The sequence below is a fragment of the Phoenix dactylifera genome, chromosome 3, assembly GCF_009389715.1.
Source record: "Phoenix dactylifera cultivar Barhee BC4 chromosome 3, palm_55x_up_171113_PBpolish2nd_filt_p, whole genome shotgun sequence".
In the NCBI taxonomy this organism is placed as follows: domain Eukaryota; kingdom Viridiplantae; phylum Streptophyta; class Magnoliopsida; order Arecales; family Arecaceae; genus Phoenix; species Phoenix dactylifera.
In genome coordinates, this window is record NC_052394.1 from 17449799 (window position 1) to 17468419 (window position 18621).

Below are 18621 nucleotides of genomic sequence, written 5' to 3' on the forward strand. Positions count from 1 at the left end.
ATATTATATTGCTCTAATACCAGTAGATCAATATAAAAACATTATATTCATAGTCATGTTGTTCATGAGGCTGATATGAACACCTAATAGCCCCTTGTAGAGAAAAGGCAAAATACAATTTATATATCATCAAAGAAACAAGCCATGCATGCAGCAGTATATAAGTTTCCCTTACCTCATCGTGTTTGCAATTTCAAGCATGAACAACAGGGAAAAAACATCACAAAAACAGTACCCTACAACCTATAATCAGCTAAATTGCAACTAAGATCAAGGGGCTAAGTTTCATACGGCAGCACAATACAGGACGAGAAAGAAAAATGCAATCTCAAGTGATTTTAGAGTTTATACAGACACATGCGCGCGCGCACTAATGCAAGCTCGCCTGCACACGCATACCCACCCACCACACAGACACACTCACATGTTATGAACTATGAAGATATAGTAGTAGTAATTATAGTTCCAACTCAAATACACAATCCACAATTATGCATTTCATGATGCTCCTTGATCTAGACCAGGAAACACTTATCAACCTTAAAGACAAGATACATACATATACAGAACAATAGAAGTATCTGTCAGAACCATTGCCACCAAATTAATGCCTTAGGTTGACAAATAGGAACTTGGCCTATTAAATTGATGCTTCTAGTTCTCAAGGAATCGCTAAAATCCTCAGCCTCCAGTCAACAAAAAGTCACGGCAACTCTACTAACCTTAGCAACCGCCACAGAACGTAAGCTAAGAATGGGCAAATAACAGAGCTTACGCCTGCACCACATGGCTAAAACAACAATATCTTACCCCAAACGGTAGCATTGTACTTGTCCAACCTCCTACTGAATGTCTCCACCACAAGGCACCAACCTTACATTACTGGCTTCCCTAAGGATACCAACCAACCTAATATAGCGAAGGCATATTCTCTGCTCGGCAAGTTAGCATACTAGCACCGTTCCTCAAAAGCTCGTCATCCATGATTCTCATTTGAAGGAACAAAACAAATAAGCATGAAGTGAGGAGGCCATTCTCATAGCAGAGTATTCTGCATCAACCAACAAATCCAAGTATCTAACTCTATCCAACGTTCATTTCTCAGCACAAAAATTGATACAAACATGATATAGCACAACTAATTCAAGTGACTTTTCTCATTTTCTTTTTTACCTCTATAGTTTACAAAATAAGAATTTGATCAGTGTCTATCAAGTTTGCATTTAATAATATATCTTCCGAACACGGCATATATTGTATTTAAGGTCTAAAAGCCAAACTTTAATGTCTTGTTTCATGTCATTAATGGTCCTTGAAAATGCTGGCAAGAACAAAGTTGGATGCTTGAATGCAAAAGTTCAAGTGTTACTCAAAAATGACTGAACATGAATGAGATCTTGGATACCTGAAGCAACTCTTTCAATCCCATTAGCTTTGGCTCCCCATCAAGAATCCTGACAAAAAAATGCAAAGAGAATTAAGCCAGAAACTTTGTACGCAAATAATGTCACCATAAGCAAACAACAGTAAAATCATAAAATCAAGGAAAACAGCCTATCTTATCTGCAACTTAAAAAGCCAATCAAAGGCACAGAAATCGAATCAAATGCTCATAAGATGCCTAACAACCCACAGTGCAGCTAAACTAAGGATCTTCCACTAATAATTGTTGAAACTGCTGCAGGACGGAGTTAAACCAAACAGCACCAGGCTTGAGGTCATTTTACAATCATGCTTCAACACTGCCATAAATTCTGCAGCTTTCATCAGCAAAAGCAGAAGAGCTTCAGGAATGGCACAGCCTAAGACAGCATTGAGACCAGTTCAAGTGCTGCAGGGCACTGCATCTCATATTAGACACAGGCCAGAATGGTCTCTGATCACCCAGCATCAGTGTGACATCAGCTAATGTCATAAAATCAGTTTAAAGTCTTAATTTGAGACATAGGACAATAAATATAATGATACCCAGCCAAGATGTCAGATGCGTGTACATCTTTGTTTTGAGCCTGTAATTTACATGAATCTGCCAGCAACTGCTACAACATCAGTGCATGTCCATATATGAAGAAAAACAATGATATACTTCAAAGCAATTTAGAAACAACAGCAGCAGGGGGAGCAAAAGAACAAACAGGAGCTCAATTGGTTAATCAGTTAAGCACCATAATCTTGGTAACCCTGCTTCTAAGCAGCAAGCCAGAAGCAAAGTATGAAATGAAATTTTGTCAAACAACATAGAGTGAAATTACAGATATACGAGTAGAAGACAGAGGAAGACATGATAAATAAAAGAAGCATGTTAGACACAAGAATGGAAACTTTTCTCTAAGAACAGGAGTCACTGACAAAAAAGAGAACGTTTGCTATTCAGCAAATTTGATATTAATTAATGAAGATTCATATAACATGTTGCCCTACTATGTATTAATATTACGCACTTACATAGATATAGGTTGGAATATACTCACCCTACCATGTTGCAGCTGAAGCTAGACTGAAGAGCAGTAAGACGGAAAAGGTTGTTGAGAACTATGGCTGGATCTGACCCTCTTTTCAGCTGATAGGAAGAATGAAGTAAAGTAAGCATTATTACAATTCCCTATAGTCCAAATATTAATGTTACAATTAGAATGGTACAAACAAACCTCTATCACTATACGCATCCCAGATCGGTCACTTTCATCACGAATATCACTTATGCCTTCTAAAATCTGTACCAAGATTGTTATAAAAATAAAAAGCTTAGAATACATTTCATTCAGTCAAACAACCACAACTTTCATGATAAAAGAGACAGGTGATTGAAGATCTTATTCTTGCTTATAAAAAGATGTGTGGTTGATATATGGGTCTTGAGTGGCCTACAAAGGATAGAGGACTAGAACAGCTACGAGTTTCATAAATAAGAAAACAAGAGAGACTAAAAGGAGTACCACAGTTGTTAAGCTAGACTAGTGTAAGTCTAAAAACCTTTACGGAAATTAAGTAGCCATTGCATATGTAGACTGCCAAAAAAACCACTATAATGACATGCATATTGATCAGAAGACCTTGTGTTATTATCCAACAGGCAAAAATCAAGTAGTACAAGTCTTTTTTTTCCAAAAGCACATGACATAAAATACATATTTTTTGATGGCATGCTCACCATTTACAAGTTAAACATTGAAAAAGAACAAGAAAAAGCAAAATCCAAAAACCCTGAGATACAGAATAATCATGTCAATATGTAGGCGCATTGTGGGAGAATGCATGTACCTCCATGTCTACTGGTTTGGGTGCAAAACTGTGTGCATGGAGGAGAGTCTGTGTGTGCACATGCACACACGTGAGTGCACAATGATTTTATAAGTACCATGGAGTTACTCGATATTAAGATAGCTACTTTTCTAGTTATTACGCATTCCTGCAATTTACTTGAATTATTGCATGTTCACATGTGTTGGAACACTTTTATGTAAATGTGTCCATGCATGTTAAAAAAAAAATTCTAGTTAGCGTCTTTAGTTGGGCTTCCATTGGTAATTTATTTGCAATCTTCTGCTATTTATACTATACATCTAGTCTTTCTCCGATAGATATCAAACTATCTACCTTGTTACCAAGACCATTTTAAGTCCAGGGCAACCTAAGAGGGTTTCGCCAAATTACCATAAGCTTAAAAACTGCATAGCAAGATTCTGCCAATTAGTTTTTCAGGATTCAGTTTAGGACCCTCTCTTGTCTAGAGTTGTCATTTCAACAGATTCAGCAAAAGTCACAACGAACTAATGTCAAGTTAAAGTCCACCAGTAATAAGTTCTTCAAGCATGATGTTATCATTTTTTTAATCCAGAAGCCAACACATGAAAATGGTACAAGCCACAAGGCTTGTTGGTCAAGCATAAGGTAAAGATATTCTACAGAGATGTAAGACTTCATATCTTATTCCTTACAATCCACTGGAGAAAACAAATAAATAGATATGAACAAGAATTAGAGTAGTGACATGGATACACATGTTATTTTGGAAATCGATACAGGGTAGAGGAACATTTACACTCTGCTCCAAATAGGCAAGTGACTGTTAGCGAATTGTTTGTGCATGCAATTTAACTACTTTGAACTAGTTTCAACCAGGGTCGATGGAACCGGTTCCGGGCACCATACCAGTTTTTCGGCGGTACGAGTCGGTACGGACCCGTGCCGTACCGTGTCGGACCTGTACTGACAGAGGAGAGACCGACGCAAACCGTGGGGGAGAGAGAGAGAAGGGGGAGAGAGGGAGGGAGAGAAGAGGCCAGCAGAGGGTGGCATGCAATTTGACCAAATTATCCCTCCATTGGCGTCCGCCACCCACTATGGGCTTCCTCTCCCTCTCCCTCTTCCGCTCGCTCTCTCTCTTCCTCTCTTTCCTTCTCCTTATCCACCTTCAGCAACGATTTTCGTTTCCGTTGCCGAAACCGTACCAGTGAGCTGCCGGTATGGCTTAGAATAGCCGGAACCGCTCGGTTTAGAACGGTTCTGCCAACTATAGTTTTAACTAAATGATCCTTCATCATTCCCAAAAATATGGAGATAATTATACAGAGATGTCCACCATTATAATTATGTTCTTTAACAAAATGATTTTGTATTTCCAGCCAGTCAAACCTCATCCCTTTTTTATTTTATCGTGCGTGAAGTCAAAGAAGCAAGCATCTAGTTGACAATGAGTACCTTGATGCATGAGAACCTGGAAGAAATAAGCTTAATGTTTCTGAGTTTGTTTTTGGATGCCTTTATTATTTATTATTTAGGTCAAATCAGAAGAAATAAGCTTAATGTTTCTGAGTTTGTTTTTGGATGCCTTTATTATTTATTATTTAGGTCAAATCAAAAATATGTTAGTGAGTATAGAACACAGAATCTTACTTAAAAAATGAAAGGAATGGTTGCTGAAAAGCTCTTCAAATGATCTTCAACGTCAATAAAAAGAGAAATTAGCTATGATATATAAAACAGTTAGATGCCTTTAGATGTAGTGTAGTTTTAGACTTTAAGGTGCCTTGTGTGATGAATGGTCCAGATGCACAAAAGAAACAAATATCCTTGGAAAGTGATCTGACTATAGAATGCCACACCATCCAGTTGACCTTTGTAGATTCCAGCAGTGACGACCCTAAGTTTATCCCTAAAAACTTACAATAACCAAAGCTCTACTTCAAAGAATGTGATTCTACAAGCTTACAAGCTCAACATTTTGGTGCTAAAAGGATGAGCAACAGCCTCAAAATCGGTGCCTCAGCCATCATACTGTATGCACCAAACTTTGCCAATGTAACTCAGGAGGTAATTGTTGGACAGAGTTAGAATGTACGAAAAAAGCATGGATATACAGTGAATGCAAAGCCCTGTCATCTGTACCCAAATCAAAATACCTTGTCTTCCACAAGTTCAGCAATTTTCTCCACCAGAGCAGATTTGTTTGTTTGGTAAGGGATCTGCAATATAGTGAATAATATTGATGAATTTTGAGTTTGTTAAAGAGTAATCAGAAAAAAAATAGCATCACATAGACCTATAAAAAAATTGCTAAAAGAAGAAGATAGAACCTCCTTTATTATTATGGCAGTGCGTTTGGTTTTTTCATCAAGCACTTCCATGTCAGTCTTTCCTCTAACTATTATGCGTCCTCTTCCAGTTCTATACGCCTCCAAGATTCTTTGGAAGAAGCAAAGAAAGATATATGCCACAACTAAGTCTCACATAACTGGTAATAAATACAAGAAAAAAATAAAGAAATTTTTCATACCCAGCATTCCCCATGATCATTCCTCCAGTTGGGAAATCAGGTCCAGGCATGTATTCCAGCAGTTCTTGGAGCTTGTGCACATTGGAAAAAAAAAATCAAGGCCATATAGAAACAGTGAATTAAAGCAAATGCCAGGAGCATGAAAAAACATATTCAATTTTAACAAACATCAAGATCAGGCAATTAATTTATCTTTGACCAACACATGACAAAATTATTTGTGCTCTGGGGATGCAAATAAAATCCCCCAAAGCAACCTCATCAAGATACAACAGAAGAGGTTTTTGCCAATGAATTGATTGATCTTAAGCCCCTTACTACTCAAGCAGAGAAGACATGTTGTTCATGCTTAATATAGAGAGAATGGTACTTCTCCCCACCTCTTCCTCCTCTTCATTACAAAGCCTCGGGGCTCTTCTCACAGATCTAAAGCTCTTTTAAAGAGACCTAAGGCTTTTCATACAGAGCTTTCAAAGCTTTTCCTTCATAAAGCCCCCACCCATTTTTCCTGCTCATGATATGGGCCACCTCAAATCAGTACAGAGCTTTAGGTGCTCTCTCAGCAGAATATCAGGATTTATATGGAACTTTAAGCTTCTACCTGAATCTGTGCCACTCCATAGTAGAGTTAGAACTCTCCAAAATCTCAAAAGGTAAGGCAATGGGCCAAGATCAGGCCAAGTCTCCCCAAGCATAGCCTAGCTCAAATTAGTCAAAGGGCTAAAAGGGCCATGAAGTCAAGCAAGCAGCATAGAAAACATAGAAGAAGAGGTTTTTGCCAATGAATTGATTGATCTTAAGCCCCTTACTACTCAAGCAGAGAAGAAATGTTGTTCATGCTTAATATAGAGAGAATGGTACTTCTCCCCACCTCTTCCTCCTCTTCATTACAAAGCCTCGGGGCTCTTCTCACAGATCTAAAGCTCTTTTAAAGAGACCTAAGGCTTTTCATACAGAGCTTTCAAAGCTTTTCCTTCATAAAGCCCCCACCCATTTTTCCTGCTCATGATATGGGCCACCTCAAATCAGTACAGAGCTTTAGGTGCTCTCTCAGCAGAATATCAGGATTTATATGGAACTTTAAGCTTCTACCTGAGTCTGTGCCACTCCATAGTAGAGTTAGAACTCTCCAAAATCTCAAAAGGTAAGGCAATGGGCCAAGATCAGGCCAAGTCTCCCCAAGCATAGCCTAGCTCAAATTAGTTAAAGGGCTAAAAGGGCCATGAAGTCAAGCAAGCAGCATAGAAAACATAGAAGAAGAGGGTCATATTAATGAAATTGGTTAGGAGAACAAGCTGGTCTTGGTCCTTGAACATAACTAAATCAAAAATGCCCTATAAACCCAATCAAATCAAATCCATAGTAGTTCCTAAAGTCCATTGGAACTACAAGCCCCTGAACAAATTAAAACAAACAGAAGATGAAAATAAACAAGTCAGATTTAAAGAGACCTCAAAGTCCCTAAGCTGGTTAATTACATGAAAAAGAAATAAATAAATAAGTTTCAAAACGGACTCGACATGGACATCCAATTCCTGAAGCTCTTGGCTACCTGAGGATCAACTCAAAGGGGACCTCTCCTCCAAACAGAATCTCATCACCCTACTCTCCCATACACATGTATCTAAGTTTCTTTATTGCCAAAAGTAATGTAGATTAGAGATTTTCCCCAGCTCAAACAAAGTAGAGAACAGGTTAGCACTAATGAACACAGTTTCCTGCTTTTTGGCGCTTGAATAAAGTCTCTTAACCAAATATTTCTCAATCATAGGGTCAATTAACAACAGGTTCTTGAATTTGCTGGATAATGAACTTATATAACAAAAGCCTTCTCTTGCAGAACAAGCTTAACAAGATTAATATTATAAATAAAATAATTATGAATCTCTCATCCACCCTCAAGGATCACTACTTACCCAGCCTAGAAAGGCAGATTTCTGATCCCTTAGGGGACTAAAAAAGGGCAATGCTTAAGATGTACATGGGTGACTATTTGTTTGTGCAAGAAGGCTACCACACCATTAACCTCTAGAAGTTTTCCAAACAAAAGCGAAAGTGTGCCTTCGATTGACATCCGTCTTTGAATCAACAAGGCATTACGGATACAATTTTGTTTAAGAAAACAATTTTGCTAAGGTAGGTACAAAACCCAAGGATCTTTAAAGCTTATGTGCATGGTAAAACCCCTCTAATGTCTTAGGTGTGACATGCTATAATACGGATATGCTGCAACTGATAGCATCATGTGCTAAGTTTTATCAACTATGATGAAGCAAAACGTAATTCAGATATAAATAAAGCATAAACAAACCATAAATACTTGTTCACAATAATTTTCAAAAGTCAAAGCTCTGCCTTTGCACTCCTGCCCCCCACAAATTTCATATTAAAGGAAAAAAAAACTTTGTCCAACCATCATGAATCTATAAATCTTTAGCATATACATGAATGTTTACCCGAATGAACAATACTTGAAGTATGTAACAAAAATAAAGGTTCTTAACTAAATTTGTAGACAAATACTGAGATAAAATTGAACATATACATCAAGTTCTATGATCAAATCATTTGAAAATATTATGCTATGGTTTACGACAGTGTATTATCAAATTTATAAGCTATTGTCAATTATTTAAAGAAATTAGATATTTGATTTAGTTTTCATATGAGGTTCACTTTAAAAGGTCAAAATCTTTACCCTGTCTAGATATGCCTGACTTGTCATAAATTGTTTGAGTAACTATAGGTGAATGTTAAAAGGTTTTAAGTAGCCACCCATAGTGACCTAGCAAAATTGCAGTATCACATGGGGTCTTGGTACGTCCTGTACCAAAAGAAGGAACAAGTGTTCTGCTGATTCCAGTATTGTACCATACCTTACCATACCATGCCAATAAGGTATGACTACATAGCTCAATATTGAGACAAAACCTTGAAATGTTACCAAATGAAGAGGACATTGTTTTATTTTAGTATTATTACCTCAAAATCATTCAAATCTATCAATGCTTTTTTTCTTCTTGAAAAACAATTTTCCGTAAAGTATCATTAGCACCTAATCATCTAACATATTTAAAAGTCAGAGATATTGCTTCTCTTGAAAATCATTTTTTATCTCATATAACATTATTTTCCTAATCTTCTATAAAATATTTTGTAGATTTTTAAGACAATACAATACAACAAGCATGCATTCATGTGTGTAAGTTATCACATCAAGGAGTTAGGCAGGCATTTTCAGTGATCTTTGTGCCATCTAGTGTCAATGATCCAGCAAAACCTCTTGCTGGAATAGGAATTAAGACTAAAGGGAATATATTAATGCATGACAAACAGCAAACTCTTGGATCAAATAAGATGTGTTGAACAATGTGAAAGACGAGGGGGCAGTGTTTGGGGTCCAAACCCCAGCATAGAGCAACCAGCATTGCTTGAGCCCACCATGACTTATCTACAGTGTTCAATAAATTCTAGACATTTTAGGAAAACAGTAAAGCACGAGACGCAGTATTACTCAGCAGCAAAAAACAAAAGATAGGCACGTGTTAGTTTTGAAAATGATAGATACCAGCAAAATATTTCGTTATCTAACCTTAATAGGAGGAGGGAATATCACATGGAAATTTCCATAGGTTTCCTTCCACACATCAATAAACAACTCATTTGGCAACACATTTATTATTTAAAAATAACTGCTAATTTCTGGAAATTGACATTCTGGACACCATAAAACCTAATTCTACAAGGCTTAAATGTGGCCCAGGTTGAATATTTTCAAGCAAACAATAATCACAGTGACATGCACAGCCCAAAGACCTAATCCAAATTAAGCATATAAAGCTTGAAGGCCATGAAGGGAGGAAAAAATGATTCAAATCCTATGTTCCTATACAGATTCAAAAAAGAAAGAGCTTAGCATACTTACTGTAGCCTCAGGATTATGGATCAAAGCAGAAAGTGCATCCACAAGCTCCCCAAGATTATGAGGAGGAATATTTGTTGCCATTCCAACCTGGTTGTACAAGAGTTGCATATATCATATCAACTTTGTACCACACAATAGTTTATGTCAACCACGTGAAAGTTCTTTACAATTAAGAAAATAGTAATTAATGCTTATAATTGTAATATATATTTTTAAATCGGTCATACCGCAATTCCAGAAGAACCATTCAACAATAAAATTGGGATACGAGCCGGCAAAAGAGATGGCTCTTTTTGTGAATTGTCAAAATTTGGAACAAAGTCAACCTGTCAATAAATTATCCAAATATAAAATCAAAAGATAAGAAAGAAAAATGCATGTACGTGTGGCTATGAAATACAGAGAACTGTAACACCAACCGTATTCAGTTCTAAATCAGTTAAGAGCATGGCTTCAGTAAGTGCCTGCGACATGGCAAAAGAACAAATGCAAACTCCTCAATGAAATTAAGGATTATATAAGAATACAACAAGAAATACACTCCATGCATACAAATGTAAGCCCGAAAAAATTCCTTGTTAGAAAGCTATTACTATAGGGTTGCACTCTATGTTTATCAGGGGGCACTTCATTAAAATCCCCAGATTAAAAAGTATATATAATTTAAGTTTATAAAACTGCATCATGTATAATTTAAGTTTAGTATATATAATACTAAATGCATCATGTAGCAGCAGAGAGGAATTCTAGACCAGTGATAGCTGACAGAATTATGTAGCCACAAAAACATGATGACAATATGCCAAGGGATAGCTAGTTGAGGGCAAAAGTTTATAATTCAGCAAAGCTTCAGGAGCCTATCATAGGAATATAGAGTTAAACAATTAAAGAATTTCTGAAACATCCCAACAGAACTCAACAAAAATCAGGAATTTCGTTATTTGAAGAAATATTGACAAAAATCATGCTTTGTTAAAAGTCACCAAAATTTAAAAAGTATGTTGGTATTGAAATAGCAAAAGAAATTTACAAAAACACTAGAATATTTCCCAAAAGAAATTCCAGGAACATCATGTCACTAGGCACGAAGAAGGCAATCGAAACATTCTGCTTGAATGGTGTATAACATATACAAGGGATAGCTAAAGCCTTCATAAGCATGCAGGACTTGTGCTTATACAAAAGTTCATTAGGAAAAAAGGAGAAGAAGAAAAAGGAATCACTGGACACCACAACGAAAACACAAAGAAGGGCTCATATTTTTTTATGGCAGCTGAAACCAAACAATCAGATGTAAATATGATAATTAAAGAATCTCTCAAACATACGTCCAATCTGCACTCAGTGTAACGCATAGCGGCAGGAGGATCGGCATCAATTGATCCAAAGTTTCCATGTCCTCGAATAAGAGGACATCGCATGGAGAAGTCCTGCAACAATTCAGAAGCAATAAATAGGGGGAAATGCAATATAACACAACCAAATATTTGATTTAAGGATAGATAAGTGAAAAGCTACTTTGCTTAAGCCAGCATTCTCTCAGGAAAAAATGAACAATAACAACAATGGCATAAGGAGCTTATAACAGTTATTCAATGTTAGTGAAGAAGAAGCATAAGATTTCATGGAACAGAATGAGCCACTTTCACCATAAAAAAAAAAAGCAACAGACTTTTTTATGCGAAGGAACTAAACAAAATTAGATTAGTTACATGACAAGTCAAGCAAAAGACCATGGAATGCCATTGCAATTTGGCAAGTCAAGCATGCCTACAAGTAATTGTTGCTTCAAATCACTTTGTGCCTGTGAAGCTTTTGAAGGAAGCTCTTGTAGGACATATATGATCCCTTCCCCGTGTAGAAGGTGACTAAATTACCGCATATTTAGGAATTTAATACTAGAATACAACCATTTGCAGGAAATAACTATCCAACTGTACCTCCAACCTACTGTAGTGGCTAGGGAAGATTGGATCCAGTGAGTAGAGAAAAAAGTAATGTTGTAAATGAACATGGGCCAAATTTGGTGAACAATGTCCATACCATCTATAGGATTCTTCAGAGATCATGAAGAGCAGACTCTTCATCAACATTCGACAGAGCAAATAGAAGTACACAATATACAGATGATAATTAAATATTACCATGAAAAATCATTTAGATTTGCTTTCTCCAATCTCTTTCACCATATAAGTGATGTGATTTAAAAAACTTCAGTAACATAAGGCATGTTATTTGTAGTGTTCCATGTATGAGAATGAGATTTGAATGCATATCCAAGTGTCTAAGACAGAAAGGGGGAAAGGAAATATGGGATACATGAGATAAGTTACAATTTTGACTAGATTATACATTTATACCTTTAGATATTGTTTGTTTAAACAGTATAAATAGACATTAAAAAGGTATTGTTTGCTAAGATCTTTTAATATACATGTTTCTTATTCAAACTTAACTTAAGAAAATAAGAAAAATAACATTTTGCAAAGTTATTTCAATATATATATATATATATATATATATATATATATATATATATATATATATATATATATATATATTCTTGGCCAGTCACTAAAATACTTACTTCTAACATGAAAAGGGTCAAACTCATTTTTGAAAGAGTTCAACTCTCCACAAATCTCTAATAGGGGCAACCATAGAACTTCATAAGTATCCACGCGTCTAATACATATCCAACTCAGCTATGTAACCAACACGGATTTTTGGAGCCAAATGCGAGTACCCAGGTAACGCAGGCTATTTGCATATTCACAACTATGTATAATGTCAAAAAAAACATCATTTTGAATAAGGTTGTCCCTAGGAATTGGAAGAAAAGAAAAAAAACCCACTAAAACTTGCAGGGCCACAAAAGCCACATCATTCCATTGTTGTCAAATTGGACCTATCTTAATAAATACCTTGATTGTTCAAATACTGCAAGGAAAAAGATCTGAAGAAGATTAAAACCTTTGTCTGTTTAAAATTGATAACTAAGGTCAAATAACTGTAGCTCTTGTAGAGCTTCTTGCATCTCAGGCGAACTTTCTGTTAAGAATTACAGCAATTTATATGACCACATTAAGTATGGCTAACTTGTTATAGTAAACTATAAAAGATATGTTCCTTAGGCATATATAAGATTGCATGAAGACACTATATCTAATCACTAAGGGTTTCTTTTGAACATTTTCTTATATAGCACCAAGCACAAGCATACAAAACATTGATGAGAACGGAATAAATAGGTTGAGAAATTATGATTACCTGTGCCATCCGCACTAAAGATTCATAAACAGCAGTATCTCCATGGGGATGATACTTACCTAAGACCTGCAAGTGATACAAATTTCTAAATAGTAATTACTAAAGAATAAACAAGAAGAGAGCCCAATGAAAACCTTTACGCAATATAGAGGAAAATCATGGACAACTAAAATAATTAAAAGGATTGCAACTTCTATGAAGTCTGGGAAAGTACGAAGCTATGGATCTTGCCTCGCCAACAACCCTCGCACATTTCTTGAAAGGCTTACGAGATGAAAGGCCCAGCTCATGCATTGCAAACCTGTAATTGAATTTAAGGATATAAACACATGCATTTATATCAATCCTATCAAAGAGGTATGAAGAACATTTGTAAACATTGTTTCGTGAAAGTTAAGGAAACAAAAACTCAAGTAAAAGATCAATTGAAATTATTATGTGAAAATTTAACAAAATTCAGCAAGGTAGGACACAGAATAGTTTGCTTGTAGATTAGTACCAGCATCACATTTGCTACTAGATGAATTAGTGGAAGTAGAAATTAAAACAATTCTCCAATGTTTATCATATTCAAGACATGTGTTAGGAGCTGCTTAGTCTATAGCTTGAGTAAAGAGATGCTCAATGACATTATATTTTATCTGATATGTAACAGTAAACAGTTATATACACCTGCAGCATCTCATAACAGGTACAAGGTAACAGAACAATTAAAGTAAATTTTTCATATATTGCACATCAAACTGTGTGATATTCCATCTGCACAACACTTTATGAGCAATTTTAAATTAGTTTTACCTTATTCTTTACTGAAAAAATTGCAATTATTGAAATTCACGATGTAAAATTGTTGCATCGCCTCGTGTATCTCAGACGAACCGTCAAACAGAACGCAATATAAATCTCAACCCTCACACTCCATTATATGACAGAACACAATATTTTCAGCAAGAAACATGCAATCGCAAGTCAAAATTAGTCTTTTTGAAAGTTTTCTTGAATGGCCAAAGAAGTGAATCAAATTAAACAACGGCAAAAAAAAATAAACTTTACAAAATTAATACCCAAGAAAATAGAAAACCAACAGTAAAAGCCAATAGCTACACTTAACAGTATCCTCCGGTGCACGGGCTTCAACCCATCCCTAACGTCCGGCAAGGCGCGGCCGAGCAAAACTGACATGGCATAGGCCATGTAGGCCTCGGTCGCTTCCTTGTGGAGCTCAGCGGGGACGATCCTCCCATCTCGCGCGCTGCTCCTCTCCTTCACCATCAAGCCCCCATTGCCCCCTTCCTCCCGCTTCTCCTCCTTCGCCCTCCCGACCTCATCGTCTCCATCCCTCCGCTTCGATCTCGCGACCCGGACGGAGCGCCCAGGGGCGGTGGAGAGGAACCGGAGCTCGGAGAAGCCGCTACGGGAGAAAGAGATAGAGGCGCGGAGGGAGGGAAAGGGCGGGCGGTAGCGCGCCAGAGAAGAGGAGGTGAGGCGGAGCACCGTGGAGAGAGCCATTCTTGGGGGACGGAAACCCTAGTTTTTTCTGTTTTTTTCTCAGAAGCCGTCCGCCATTGGAGAGGGTTTTGAGAGGGTTCTTGTAACGCAAGAGAGGGAAAGATTGGGAGGAAAACGGGCAACGAGCGGCGTTACCGTGGATTTTCGCGGCGCGTTGTCCTTAAAAAAAAAAGAACAAAATAGAGGGGGAAATCCGTAAGGGGCGCCCACTAGACCCTAGGGTTTTGGGGTGCGCGCCAAGTTTTACTTTGGATGGCTTTTGTTTGCTCGCGTGCGACGCGCACGTGTGAGATGTAATTCAATGGGAGGAAATTTTTTGTGCTGAGAAGCAGCTAAAGCTAGATAAGTATTCGCAAAAATCACAAAACTAGCAAAATAAAGTATGTTGATCCCCATTCTTTAGCCATAGGACCTTTATATTGACGATCTCCTCTTCCTGGTAGATCAAAAAAACAGGCATTCAACAATCACACACATACATTATATGTGCGTAGACATACACATATACATTATGTGTGTATATGTATATGTATATATGCATGTAGTATGTGCCTGCTTGCTTGCATACACATACTCGAGAATAGAAAGATTCACTTGTTTTTTCCTCCCTTGCTTATGAAGCATGAAGGACATCGGCAAAGGTATTGCAGATGTGCAAGTTGCGAACCTAGTATAAAATTTCAAACGTGCTCATACACGTGTGGTGACAGGCACATGGATGCTTAGTATAAGAGGTAAATACCCACACATGTTGCTCTGTGTTATAAGTTGTTTCCCCATGTTTTACAAGGAGAGGCATGCAAAAAAACCAGTAAATCCTTTCGATCTCCCATGTAAACAAAATTTGGAAGTCAACAATTCGGTTTGTTGAATATTGGCGAATTTCGTTTGTAGATACTAATGCTAGATATATAGAATTCTTTGTAACCGTTTTATCCTATTTCTTAGTATGTGCTTAAGAGTACATATCATCTAAAAAAGAAAGATGATTGAAATTAAGGATCACAAAGATAGAGTAGCAAGTGCTAGTCAACCTAAAGGTGACCCCTGAGAAACACGACCCGTAGTGCGAACCCAAACCTTAGCAATATCATGGACAATATCATTAGCTTTTCATGAAACACCAAAGGGACATAATTAGATCCTAAGCTTCTATAATGATTAACTGTAATCACAGCAATCTTATGCTTGAACTTCACTTTCAGTTTTTTTTAAAAAATATATATTAGTATTGTTAGTTTTCCACATCGAGAGTTTTCAACTTTTTTGGATTTGTTTTTATTTTTCATGGGGGTTGGAACTTGGAAGTGTTTTAGAAGATCTCAATCAAGAGCAAAATCCAGGAAGTTCTAAATTTCTACTTATTTGTTTCTTTTTTGTCACTATCGGTGCTGATTCTCCTGAATGCCTTATAAGGTTGTCCTCAAAAAATGATTTATTGTTTTTGAATGCAAATTGCTTGTTTGTAGTGGCCGTAGGTCATTTTATGGTATTTTATTGATTGCTTGCCTTTATTTGTTTGTTTGGATGTAGTAGTTTTCCTGAATGCAATTTTGAATTTGTTGCAGATGTTTTTTCAATTATTTTTGCCATTGTTTGTTCGTTTCTAATGATTGCCAACCAGCTTATTGTATTTTGTGCTCTCTGCTCAGTATTCATTCAATACACCACTTCTTAGTGAATATTTGTCCTCACTTAGACTTGTGTTAGATCGTCTCTAGTTACTCAACAGTCTGATGCCCAATCCAGAAGAACCAATCCAGCTTCGATGATTTTAATTGCAGCAGCTGTAGTGCTGTGTTCCAGCATAGGCTGATTACATGCACATACTACTTAAGTTACTGAAGCTTGTCCTGAACGTGAGCTCGTGGAATGCATCACGAGTAATTCAGGCTTGGACCTAACAAAGTTTCTTTTATAGTTCTTGGACATAAGCTCTTTAGAAGCAGCCTTACCAAATCCATGGTTACCTACTGATTACATCGATGGCTTAGCTCAACCACGGTTACCTCAGAAGTCAGAATTCTGCCATGACATTACGAACCTTCCTGGGCTGAAGGTAAGTTTCTAGTGCTGCTTTTTAATCGCGGCATATCATGCTTCTAACATCACTTGGTTTTCCACCATTTCCAGGAGGGCTGGCATACGTGGCGGGGCAAGCACCAAGTTCTCAGTTGCTGTAAGCTGTCTTGACATCCTTATGGTTTATATAACAGCAATTCTGTTTGCTGAAATCTGAAGTGATATAGTGATCTTGGCAGGAATTTACCTTCCCAGGGCCCTGTTGCACCTTTTCGTGGCAATACTTTTGCATGAGGAAGTGCTGGTGAAGACATTCTCCAGGTGCATCCTGAGGTGACAAATGACTTCATCTCATTGTCGTCATACTTGCATTGAAAAACAGGCATCAGTTGTGCACTAAAGCCAATTTTATGGGATTGCTGCACCAAGGTGTGAGTAATTTTATAAGTCCTGCCGCAGCCCCTACTTCTTGATGGGTTCTGGCTTGCTCCTGACACAATCTTTGGTGTTGAAATATTTGGAAAAGAAGAGGAAGATAAAAGAAAACGGGAAAGAGAAAAGTGATTTTATTTTTCTGTATTACTTTTTCATATATTCCGTATATCTTAGGGGTTATATATACTCGTGTATAGGCTCCATACATGGAAAATAATATAGGTTGATATATGTTGTCATATAATTTCTAAAATTACTCTAAGAAGATTCTACTAACAAAGGAAATTAATATAGGTTTATACAGAATCACGTTGATAAAGAAAAATATTATGAGTAATGTAAGTTGTTGCGTGATCTCTAAAATTATTCTAATAGTTGGGATGGTGGCAAAGCATTTTCGGAACTACTGACAAAGATTTAAAATGGTTTGAATGGAAGAAGAATCCAAGAAATCTCACCTGTGGTAGTCAAAGTGCTGATCAGAGCTTATGGAAGGGGTGTTAATGGCCCCGGAGGAGGTGCAAATTTGTGATAGAGATAGCAGGCTATGCTTTTTCCCTATCTCTTATGATTAGCGTGCCACAATGTCAGACGCCCTGCCGTGAAATGCATACTAAAGCAAGCTGACCACATAAATCAACCAGCTCGAGGCTGTCAAAAGCAACTCTGTTATTTGGTTTATCTTCTGCTTGTTTTCATCCCTGTGGCCAGTACATGCATTGCATGAGAAACTTTGAACTTCCACAAAGCATTGGTGCTAGAATTTCTCTATCAAAATCTTTGCAAATGTCATTGGGTGGCAATTGGTGAAGTGATCTATTGTATCAGACAGGCTCAAAATAGGAAAATAGGTACTTTGGTTTTAAATTGATCAGATAGAATCATCGCAATGCTTGACACTGTTATAAGAAAATGCCAGAAATCAGGTCTCCAGAACATGAGTTCTAATCTATCTAGCCGTTATATTTTTTCATTTGGGGCATCCGTCTGCTAAAAGTCCTTAAAGCATTTGACATACAGAAGGAACAAATGGAAGGGAAAAAGCTTCGAGGGTGACGAGGAATATGGAACCTTTACCTAGTCTAAAAATCTTGAGAAAGAGTAAGAGAAAAGAATAAAATGTGCAGTTATAATATCTTTTTGAATTGTAAAATATTTAAACAATGCCTCTGTCGAAATAAATATTTAAACAGTGTACTCTTGTCTGAGGATACTAATCATTGTCTTGTGACCTTCAATATTTTTTTGTAGTAAGTGACCTTCAACATTAAGATAGCTAGTTCGAACAAAGAATTTGTCAAAAAAGAAAAAAAAAATACTATCGTAATTTGTCTATAGTTTATAAGTACTCCAAAATGCAGGATATTTAGGTGGAAGTATTATTTTTTCCAATCTATAGAAATTAGAAGAGTAAAATTATAATGTAATAGTAACGGTGTATTTAGAAGGGGAATTTGGTATCAGATGACTGTCCAAAGATCAAGGATGATATAGATGGATGTAATAAGACCACTGTATTTAGTTGTAGATAATTCTACATGGCAGTGATCCCAAATCATCTCCATTCTTTAAATCACCGATCAACTTAGTGATAAAATACCTCTCTTTGAAGTTGGTATCTAAGATCACCCAAGATGGCGGTTTTAGATTAAATTCCCTTCAGTTTAGCAAAAAAATAGGTATA

At 36.8% G+C, this 18621-nt stretch overlaps 1 protein-coding gene across 2 annotated transcripts in view; it reads right to left on the bottom strand.

The window, feature by feature from the left end:
• The window catches only part of LOC103709070 (probable DNA gyrase subunit A, chloroplastic/mitochondrial), a 32391-nt gene extending 17745 nt beyond the window's left edge, over positions 1-14646 (bottom strand). Inside the window, exons 1-13 of one of the 2 annotated variants that reach the window (XM_039124825.1) lie at positions 14083-14646; positions 13203-13272; positions 12972-13037; positions 11030-11131; positions 10121-10165; positions 9929-10027; positions 9702-9788; positions 5777-5847; positions 5577-5685; positions 5403-5465; positions 2649-2714; positions 2472-2560; positions 1406-1454 (exon numbers count right to left, since the gene is read on the bottom strand). In XM_039124825.1, the coding sequence (XP_038980753.1) occupies positions 1406-1454; positions 2472-2560; positions 2649-2714; positions 5403-5465; positions 5577-5685; positions 5777-5847; positions 9702-9788; positions 9929-10027; positions 10121-10165; positions 11030-11131; positions 12972-13037; positions 13203-13272; positions 14083-14480 (1314 nt within the window). In that variant the 5' untranslated portion in view covers positions 14481-14646. The remainder of the gene's footprint in view (positions 1-1405; positions 1455-2471; positions 2561-2648; positions 2715-5402; positions 5466-5576; positions 5686-5776; positions 5848-9701; positions 9789-9928; positions 10028-10120; positions 10166-11029; positions 11132-12971; positions 13038-13202; positions 13273-14082) is intronic. The other variant, XM_008794252.4, reaches the window with a different exon arrangement.
• Between the last annotated feature and the right edge of the window lie 3975 nt (positions 14647-18621).